The sequence below is a fragment of the Aplidium turbinatum genome, chromosome 15 (genome assembly GCF_918807975.1).
Source record: "Aplidium turbinatum chromosome 15, kaAplTurb1.1, whole genome shotgun sequence".
Classification (NCBI taxonomy): Eukaryota; Metazoa; Chordata; class Ascidiacea; order Aplousobranchia; family Polyclinidae; genus Aplidium; species Aplidium turbinatum.
This window is the reverse complement of record NC_137486.1, coordinates 9,947,328-9,957,899: the sequence shown is the minus strand read 5'-3', so window position 1 is coordinate 9,957,899 and position 10,572 is coordinate 9,947,328. Positions and strand designations below refer to the sequence as shown.

General features: G+C 37.8%; 1 protein-coding gene across 1 annotated transcript; it reads left to right on the top strand.

Moving 5' to 3' along the window:
- The first annotated feature begins 626 nt into the window (after positions 1–626).
- LOC145784364 (uncharacterized) lies at positions 627–9,520 on the top strand. Its single transcript, XM_082596169.1, has 10 exons — positions 627–854; positions 1,647–1,681; positions 2,765–2,805; positions 3,508–3,728; positions 4,881–4,970; positions 5,185–5,299; positions 6,157–6,210; positions 6,704–6,765; positions 7,230–7,388; positions 7,845–9,520. Exons 1-10 carry the CDS (start codon positions 768–770, stop codon positions 8,073–8,075), a joined length of 1,095 nt encoding a protein of 364 aa, XP_082452295.1. The 5' UTR covers positions 627–767; the 3' UTR covers positions 8,076–9,520.
- The last annotated feature ends 1,052 nt before the right edge of the window (positions 9,521–10,572 follow it).

Genomic DNA, 10,572 nt, shown 5'->3' with positions numbered 1-10,572 from the left:
TGTTTGTTTGTGTAGTTTCTAATTTTATAAAATATTCCAGATATTTTCGCCAATAAAATAAATAACGCCAATATTGTTTTTTTATAAACAACAATCCAAAGTATTTTGGCATTTTTTTTATAAAAATAAAAATATTTATGCTCAAATATTGTAATGCTTGTAAATTGGCACGGGTTGTGCCAGGGAAACCTGGGTTGTGCGCAGGGCCGGATTTAGCTGATGGGGGGCCCGGGGCACTTTTATATTGGGGGGGCCCCCTGCGAAAAACCACCTCTGCGTCTTCAGTAGCATCAATCCAGCACTGCACAGCATTTTGCAGAAACTTCAAAGGCTGAAAGGAGGAAAAAATAACACAAAATCACATTTTTTTCCACGTAGGGGAGCCTTTCAAAAGTCGGGGGGCCCTTGGCACCTGCCCCCTACGCCCTCCCCTAAATCTGGGCCTGGTTGTGCGTATGAAAGAACTTGAAAAAAATTGCTTTGCTGTGGGAAATCTTGTCGCGGTATTGGTGAAATTCACAAGTGGGCGTCTGGCAACGCTGTATTCCATTATAAGTGATTACGTGCTCATATTTTTTGCTGAGTCATAGGAATGCAAAGCAGAAGCAATGATTTTGCAGAGAAAATGTTACCGTAGGCATTAGCAGCACTCAAGCCTGAGCTGAGCCAGCAATTAGAAAGAAGCGTTCAGACTGTTCAGCGTGTTAATGTGGTTGTATTAGCAGTTTTATTTTGGGTTTAAGTTTGACTTTCGTGAGTAGTCAACAATGACAACTTATTCTACCTTATTGAGAAGATGTGTTTTTTGTAGAAACTCAAAATATTTTATCACAAGCCAAAGAAGTATTTCTACAGTAAGTGGACTTTTTATAAGCATTTAAAAAGTTTGTTGTGCTGATATAATTCTGTCATCTCACAAGTTGTTCACTACAGTACCATACCTGCACGAATAGTAAATGATACGTCTCACAAACCTTTTTCAAAAGGTTAGCCTTCTGGTCCCACTTTAATGTGAAAATCACACTTATATATACAGTAGTCCGCCCCAATGGCTCAGCTGGTTAGTGCGTGATTTCTGAACAAAGATGCTTCAAGGTCAAGCAGCGCTGGTTCAACTAAAGTTTTAAACCCCAAGAATCATGATTACCAATGGTGTTTTTATTTTCGTGTCCCTTTCAATGTAACATCTTTTTTCATCAAGGGTAGCATTGACTCTGCTGCGTAGCCGAGTGGCTGCGTAGCCATTGTTGGCTGCGTAGCCAAGTGGTAAGAACGTCTGCGCGACGTTCGAAAGGACGTGGGTTCGACTCCGCTCCAGAGCATGCGGCTGTGTCTAGGCAAGGACACTTATTGGCAAGCCAAACTAAGGGGAGCAGCTGACTCGAAGACTATATGTCACTTCGCTGCTTCCTGTCGTCTGTTGTATCGCATCTGTGATCGCAGTGTACTGTATGTTATTGCAATGGGTGCAAATAAAATAAAATGAAAGCAAATAAAAAAGACTCTGAACCATGTGATGACATTGTATAGTTAGCCATGTGTTGCATTGGGTTAAAGTTGTAACTTTCTTATTCTATTATTCCATAATAGAAAGTAATATTAACATATATGGGGAGGTGTCATATGTTTCTTCATTTTAATTTCAGGAGATTTTGGATGGATTTTCAGGAACAGTTGGAAAGTATGCTAATTTCTGTAGTTTTGTTTCTAATAAATGTAGCCAATGTTTCTAAGTTGTGGTCCACGTCTTTTAGGTGCAGAACATTAGGTGCCGGTCAAATAGATGTGCACACTGTGGTGACAGGATATTTAGGTGTGGCGCACTATGGCGTCCGGTCACTTAAGTTCTATTCCCAGTAAAGTCTATTTTCTTTACTGGGAATAGAACTTCGACACCGAATTCGACACCGAAGTCTATTTCATTAGGTGCTTGATGGTAATACTGCAGATTATGTTTGCTTGGCAGGTAGGGCAATGCTTTTCACACAAATGGTAGGCTATGTTAAGCAGGAAAATATATTGTTTTGTTAATGTGTGTATCTGGCATTTATCTGTTGTTAGTCCAGGTTTGCGTCGGCAAAAGCTTTATCAATAAATGATTGAAGTTTCAAACATCACTGAGTTCACTTTTAGTTAAGTCAAATAATAACTATGTGATAGTAGAAGAAGTAATCCCAAAGAGAAGTAATTATTAAAGATAACAGATTGCACAAAGTTGCGCGGTCTTTAAACCGGCAACTTCTACTCGACAGCAATACACGTTTTGTTGAGATCAGGTAGCTTATTGCCCTACATATAAGCCAACACTGGCGCATTAACAAAGCACTATATTTTTCTGTTCAATTCAATATGTTCTTTGAAAAGCATTGCCCTACCTACCAAGCTGATATAATCTGCAGACTTTATTAGGAATAGCACCTCAATGGCTGGGCGCCACAGTGCTCCGCACCTAAATATGCTGACGCCACACTGTGCGCACCTATATGACCGGCACCTAATTGTCCACACCGAAAAGACGTGCTCCCCTAAGTTGTTGCTGTATATATGTTTTGGTGTTTATTACCTTCCAGCTCATTTTACAAACAAACACATTTTCTTAGCAAGAACTAGACAAGTGTAACAACTGGAATTTTTTTTTTAATTTTGTAAGTTGAAAGCGTTTATGTGGATTGTGCAAGAAATGCGCTTTTACCAAGTAATGCATTTCTTGTATAGTTTAATTATTTATTCCATATATACTCATAATTTGTACTTTTGCTTTTAGCACACCACTAATTAAGTTGGAGAATGTCAGCAAGGAAACAGGTATATAAAATGTTCTTAGTTTATAATATGAAACTATACACTATAACAAGTTCACACAAAAGCTAATTTTTACAACAATATTAAAATGATACCCATATGCAAGTTACCAATACAATAGCTTTTTTGCACGGAATGGACCGTTTCGGTGAGTTCCGTATTCGGTGAGAGCCCTATTCGGTAATTTTTTTTTTAAATTATTGGGTACCGTAGCCTAATTATCATTGCCGTTTTAGGGTTAGGGTCTTATTTCAACGTTTAGCGACGTTAAAACGATGTAAAAGTGGCAAGGATAATTAGGCTACGGTAGCTGATAATTTTCAAAATTAATTTCAAAACATCACCGAATTGGGAACTCTCCAAAAAAGGCTCTCACCGAAAAGGCTCTCACCGAATCGGACTCACCGAATTGGACTCACCGAATAGTAGCAGACCCTTTTTGCACATGGCTGTCATTTTAAGCCAAAACTGTCAAAATTATATTTATGGTATTGTAGACTTATTATTATATTTTTTTTATACCAAAAAACATTCATAACTTCAATTTGACACAATACCAGCTTAATTTTCTTTTCAAAATGCTAATGTTTTTTGAGAAAAGCAGAACAAATGCTTTTTCTCAACAATGTTAAACCGGTAATTTTCTGATGAATCCTTTACCAATCATAAAAAAAGATGTCTAATCATGCCACTCCTTTTGTTTAGGATGCAATATTTTGGCCAAAGCTGAGTTCCTAAACCCTGGTGGTTCTGTGAAAGATCGAGCTGCTCTTTATCTCGTTCGTGATGCTCAAAAGAAAGGTCTGATAGCTCCTGGTGGAACGGTGGTTGAAGGAACGGCTGGAAATACCGGCATTGGATTAGTTCATATATGCAATGCACTTGGCTACAAATGTGTCATTTATATGCCTGACACACAATCACAGGTATTTTTTGTGAGAACAGTAGGCTAGTTGCTGTCACTATTTGTTTGCATTCATTAATGACATTATGATTATGTGTTTGTCTTTAACTTAGCTCAGTGGTTAAGCACTCATTCAAGATCATGCGGCGCTGGTTCGGCTCTTGGGGTGTTCGCTTGAGCAGCACACTTCAGGACTGCTCTCATTCAGAGGCCCCAAGTGGATGGAGTAATTTCCCGGCAACAACACTTCAACAATCGGAAGCTTTACTCTCCCAATCTCAATAACCGGCCCTGCGTCAAAAGCCCATACAAGTGTGCAAAACAACCAGGAATAACATCAAGGCTTTGTCAGTTCGAGGATAAAAATTCAAAACCAACCAATTTGAATTAAAATGACATCAAGCACATTGCAGTTTACTAATTATGATTTTAGTGATAGGGGCATTTTATTGGCATTCCGAAGCTCTTTGTTTTTGCAAAAAAATAGGCTAATCTTCATGCAGAGTCATTGTGATATCTGTTATAGCCTATCACAATGACTTTGCATGAAGATTAGTCTATTTTTTAGCATTTAAAGAAAATACTTTTTTATTTCAGCGATATTTTTTCTGCATCAAATTTCAACAGGACTCAATACAACTTTGCAATGCTTAGCCTATACAACATGTTAATAATATTAATTGAAATGTTACATCTGCAGTTTGTGTGGTTAGTGTTTTTTTTTCAATTTGGGGTTACCTTGTCAGCGATAAACATGTGGTTTGTCATCCGAGCAGTTGTTCATGTACGCTTTAGACTGCGCAAGATTCTGTCACACTTCCTTTCATTGACTGGTCTTCATCGCGTATGTTATGACAATTTTTCGTGCTTGACACGTTGACAAATGATTTGCAAACGTAGCAAAGACATAGCGTTGGCAGACACTGGTCAAATATCAAGACTGGTTGTTGCTCTATAGTTTGATCAAGTAGGACTTCTGTATATTTCAATTTGAGACTTTTATGTTATGTTAGTCAAGCCAGGTAACAAAATACATCTTTTTTACATTCGACTTAATGTGTGTAAACGTTAAATCAACTCTAAAAAGAAAAGTTTTGCTAGAAATAAACCAATTAATTTAGCTTTGATGCGTTAATTTTGCTCTATGCTGTCAATCGACCAATTGTATATTCAGGAAAAAATGGATCTTCTTGCTGTACTCGGAGCGGATGTTCGGCCTGTACCTGCTGTTCCATTTGATAACCCTGACAATTACAACCATCAAGTGAGATTTGCAGTAATTTTAGAATAATGTATTGATAATTTTTATTTAAAAAAAATATTTTTTGCTTTTCGCCGTCCCTGCAGTCTATTCAGAATCTGTGTTTAAATTGACTTGTTATTACCATAAAATAAAGTGCGATATCTCTTTTGTTGAAAGTTTACCTTCTGTATTCATCATGGTCTTCGAATAAATACAAGTGCTTTTGTTTAATAAGGCGCGAAGATTTGCCGAGTCGTTACCAAACGCTGTCTGGACAAACCAGTTCGACAACACAGCCAATCGGCAGGCTCACGTTGAAACCACCGGTCCAGAGATATGGAGACAAACAGGTAAGATATAGACACCACAGACATGTTCTTTTTTTCAAGATGAATGCTCGCACTACGAAAGTTGTTTGTCATCAAACGTTGGAACGATATAGAGAGCCACTTTTGCCCGCCACAGAGGTCAATATTTGACAACTAACAGTAGATTTTTTTTCAAAGCACCCAACCTTTGATGCTATATTGTTTGCATTTGCAGCACAACCTATGCATGACAATCGGTTTACGATTGACCTGTTCTGTTGTGACACAAACCTCAGTATGAAAGTTGCGCAAAGGACCAGAGAGTTAGAGTTGGAATGATTTTAACGTTTCCGGAGTGTTAAAAAAGGGCACACTCCGAATTGACACAAAACGATAAACAATAAAAAAAATTGTTTGCAATCTTTTTTCAAAATATTGCTCCTTATTCAAAAACTTAACCAGAAAATAGAAATGTTTGTTCTTGTCAGTTTTTGTGAAAGTCACCGTTTCAATTTTGATTACAACTAAACTTAAATTTAAAAAAAAAAAAAAAAGGACAAGATTAAAAAAACGCTAAAACTGGAATCGGTCGGTTGTAAACTGACGAGTCGGAGTCGTATATTTTTCGCCCGACTCCACAGCCCCGCAACGGACAACTCTTCATTCAATGGCACCCAGTCGAGAAAATACTTTTTGGCAACCGCTCGGACACAAAAAGTGACGAAAATCCGTCAGTGAGTCAAGTCTTGGTATTTAATAAAAGTTTCATTTCAAAAAAGATTTTTTACGTTTACGTTTGACTACTTAAGCATAAGCCATTACGAAAACATTACGAAATTATTTCATTGACCATATAAAACACTTCTTCCCGTATTCATTGGATACAATTTTGATTTCAGATGGAAAAGTAGACGCTGTTACTTTTGGTAGTGGAACGGGCGGGACAATGGCAGGTATTTTTGCTATTGGGTTATATACAGTACACATTGGAATAAGGAGTTAACCTAAGTCTGTAAGTGGTGTACAAGACCGTAGTCGGCCATTATCAAACGGTGGTCCCCAAATCCATAAACTTTACTTTTTTCACCGAGCGACGCTGTATGCTTCGCTAGAAAATGTAGATTCGAGCTTGTAGAGCTCTAAAACTCTTCGCCATTCTTTAGTGCAACTAAAATAAATAGGCCTCAGACCGCTGGTGTTAAAGCGAAACGTGAACGGAAATTGAAAGCACCCAGGGCTTGCTCAATCACTTTCTAAAATGTGACCCTTTTCGCTCTAAACAAGAGCTCCTTGGACTTATGACCCTGGTGTATGATTTTTTTTCTTAAGCGTTGATTTAATGTTGGCTTAAAATCAAAACTGGATAAAACCAGCAGCGCTTCAGCAACGAGATAAAACTTAGATCTGCAACAGTCCGCACACCTTGATCATGTCGACTTTGTTCAGGTGTCTCTGCTTTCTTGAAAACCAAAAATCCAAAGGTGCGAACCATTCTTGCAGATCCCCAGGTAACGTTTATGAAACATTTAACAACATTATTCAACATTTGTTTAACCTTTCGTTTGTCAGCTTTGCAATGTTGTTTGATTGTTTAATGTGCATGTCATATAACAGGCCCTAGACATAGTATTTTTCAGCTAGCAAAAGCTGCTATTTTTGCTGCCTTGGTTACAATACCGTCTTTCACACTGTATCAGCTTCTGTCACAAATAACCTTAAGCGCTTTTTAGTTTTCTGTTAAAGTTTTGAAGAAATGTTGTAATGACCTCAATTGTTTCTTCTTTTTTTTATAGTTATTTTCGATATACCTCTTTATTTTGGTGTAAACTCTCAAATGGAGTTATTTCCATAGTTATCTGGCAGATCGAGTGCTGAAGCAAGTGTATAACATATTAACCACTCTCTATCTTCCCGTGCAAGTGAAGGCCAATGATCTATGAATGTCCAAAATAAAAGTTGTTTTTTCGAACAGGGCAGTGTACTTTACCATTGGTTCACGAATGGCAAGCTGGAGCGAAGTGAAGGTTCGTCTGTGACCGAAGGAATCGGCCAAGGAAGGGTCACTGCCAACATGCAAGGAGCACCTATTGATGGAGCTGTTTGTGTGTTGGATAAAGATGCTATTTCCATGGTAAGGTGACATCATTCTAGGTATTGTGAGTCGTAAATAAAAACTTCTAATTGGTTTTCGGATTCTTTGCGTTATATTCACGTAACGTTTCATTGTTTAGCTACAACAGAAAGTGGTGTGGGACGCAAAGCATTGCATTCAATTCGATAGACATTTTGTTTCGGAAGTCTCATGTTGTGTGCGACGCATTTCAATGTGAACTTTGTTTTAGTCGACATTTCACTGGCCGAGTGGATAGAGTGCCCTCATCTAAGTCTATAGATCTGGGTTCAATACCCCGTCGGGCCGCACAAAAGAATAAATTAAATAATTCACGAAATTTAATTTTGCTGGAATCCAATCTTGAAATTCGAGGATAAGAGTAACATAAACAAAGCGAACATACCGATACATAATATATTCACTATTATACAAAAAAAGAACCCACACTATTTTTAAAAGCTTACATTTTCACAGACTTTTCGCCTACTGCATGAAGAAGGATTTTACGTCGGGGCATCCTCAGGACTGAATGTCTCGGCGGCTGTTCAGGTAGCCCGCAAACTCGGACCAGGCCACACTGTGGTGACTTGCTTGTGTGACACAGGGCAAAGGTACTTCACCCGGTTGTACAGCAGATCCTGGCTGCAATCGAAAGGTCTTCTCGACATTTTGCCAGAGAAACATAGACTTTCTCTTATAGAGTAATAAGTTTGTAGAAAACTCTTTGCGGTAATTTCGCTTAACTGCACAATCTTCTCATTTTAAACACATTCTTCAAATTAGTCTGCAGTTTGTTGATGCGGTTTAATTACCCTGCTTCTGCGTAATTTCGATGTTCCGGTTGGTTATCGTTGAACTGAACCTAGGGTGAGCTAACAAGAGCTTGTAAGTAACTTTTTTATTGTGAAGGCATGCTTTTCAACATCTTTTGGGCTTATATATGTACTTGTCATTTATCAGGTGCTGTTTTTGAATTGCTCACGTCATCATGGCCAGTAAAGTTATTTTTAATCTAAAATTCTAAAGGGCCAAAACAAACGTATGTGACGTTTTTGTCTTCCTTAGTTTCTTAATCTTCTCCAAATCCATTTTTGCTTCCAGGATATGCATTTTATTGTTTTGTGAACGTCAAACTACTTCGTTTGATGTATAAAAAGGGTACGCAAACTACGCATGCATTGATTTGCTGAGAAATTGTGAATGCTTTTGCGTTTTCGAACATTTCGTATGTTACTAAGCTAATTCAGATAGCAAATCAGTCGTTTTTTGCATTGGTTCAATGTCTGTAGACGTGTAAAATGTTTAATGTAAAAAGCGACTGATTTTCTGTCTTCGAAAGCTGAGCTCTCAAAAAAAATTTTGAGTAGCGATGCTCTGCTATGGTTGCAATGTTGTTTCGAGGAAGGCTTTCTGATGCAGTTATTTTATTTACAACACTACTTTAAGTCAGTTAGCTTTTCCCTCGCGGTTTCACCTTATTGTCTTGCTGATTTTGCTATTTAGATCAAACTGACGTTTTAACGCAGTTTCAGCAGTAATTGTAACTATTTTTCTTGAACTTTCACGCTGTAGGCTTTCCACCATCCAAAGCACTACTGGTCCAAACCTTTTATATAATATTTTGTGCATTGAATGTTGCAGTATATTTTTAAAACACTTAATCTTGGGCTTAAGTGTTTCCACGCAGACAGCAAAACCCGTAATTTTTACGTTGAATTAATGTAAGAATGACGGAATTTGCTGTGCGGGCAATCATTGCAATTTCTCAAAGCCGAAAAAGTTGGTCTATTTTACGTTAGTTCATCATCTGAAAAACAATGTAATAAACACCAATTTGTTTATCCCATTCATATTACGCCAGTTGTTATTACGTTTGTGTTTGGTTCAAATTATATTACGTTTTAATGTAAATTTTATTGCAGCATGATGATCCTGCTAAGATAACCTGGAGTTTAAGTTTTATTTTATGCTCCATGCATGTCGTTTGGTTTGCTGCTATGCGTTTGAAATGAATAAGTTCCTTTCTTTCTACCTTTAAATGTTTACAAACGACTTATCAGCCTTTATTTTATACCCTAATTATATTAATAGCAATTAATAGGCATTGTGCTTTTTGTCGATTACAGAATGAAATAAAACTTTCAGTTATTACTTAATATGGCTAAAGTCGTTTTCAAGCTACTTGATTTCGTCAGCAACGCCGACCAAGTTATTGACGCCATTGATTTTTGTATCTTTCGTTAAGTGGTGATCCCATGCTTGAATCAAGTGTCGGGTATGAGGTAAGGTTCTCATTGTACAAAGCCTTCTGCTCTGAGTAGAGTAGGGTGGCCACTGGCCAGTTCCTTTCTCTCGGTCGCCTTTCCTTCAGCAATTATGCCAATCTAGTTTATTACACCCCACGTATAGAATAGGTGAGCAGTGCTTTCAACAACCAGCTTAAGCCGGGAGTCGAACTAGGTTTGCACTATTTGGAAGCCAACGCCTTGTCCGCAGCGCCAATCATACAGTGCAGTCATTACGTGGCTAAAATGCGATTATTTTAAAATTTTAGAAATGTTTATTGATCACGACGATAGATTCTGAAATTCTTTTGTGTGCGTATGAAAACCACTGGTCTAACTTAACTGTAGGGTAAGTCTAGCAAATAGATAAAAAAACACGCAGTTTCACAACACTTTAAAGCGCAAAGCTTGGATGTAATTTCCAGTCTGATTTATCTACGTCAATCCTGCAGACATGGACAACTTGGCCACTTCTTTGCGTATATTTTGTGTGAAAAAAGTGGAATTTGAACAATAAGTGAGGTGAGTAAGCTTTGCACCTACAGTATAAATACCTATTTTGAAAATGCCCTACCCGTGTCTTGTAGCACACCGATATTCTTAAAAACGCAACGCCTAAGCTGTTATGAAGCAGAAAACTATAAATTCCACTCTTTCGCTGGCCTATATTAAACCGGATTCATTTGTGAGCAAAAGCGACTTATTTCTTGTGAGTGAAATAATACATTCAGAGGTCCCCAAACGACGGGTCGCGAGAACATACGTCCAAAATGGCCGTCAAGAGTTCACGTTGATTGAAAGTATGTCCTTAGCCATGGTGTAGGCTAAATTGATTACAGTGGAAACAATTGCAGACATGCACAAAATACGTACAGATGAATAGGCCTATTTCTTTTTACTCGTATATCTATTAAAAC

Bases quoted from the DNA above. Each gene is read 5' to 3' on its own strand.
- LOC145784364 (XM_082596169.1), top strand. From the start codon at position 768: ATGACAACTTATTCTACCTTATTGAGAAGATGTGTTTTTTGTAGAAAC. The intron at 855-1,646 runs GTAAGTGGACTT...TTTTAATTTCAG, and splicing joins GCCAAAGAAGTATTTCTACA to GAGATTTTGGATGGATTTTC. The intron at 5,300-6,156 runs GTAAGATATAGA...TTTTGATTTCAG, and splicing joins AGAGATATGGAGACAAACAG to ATGGAAAAGTAGACGCTGTT.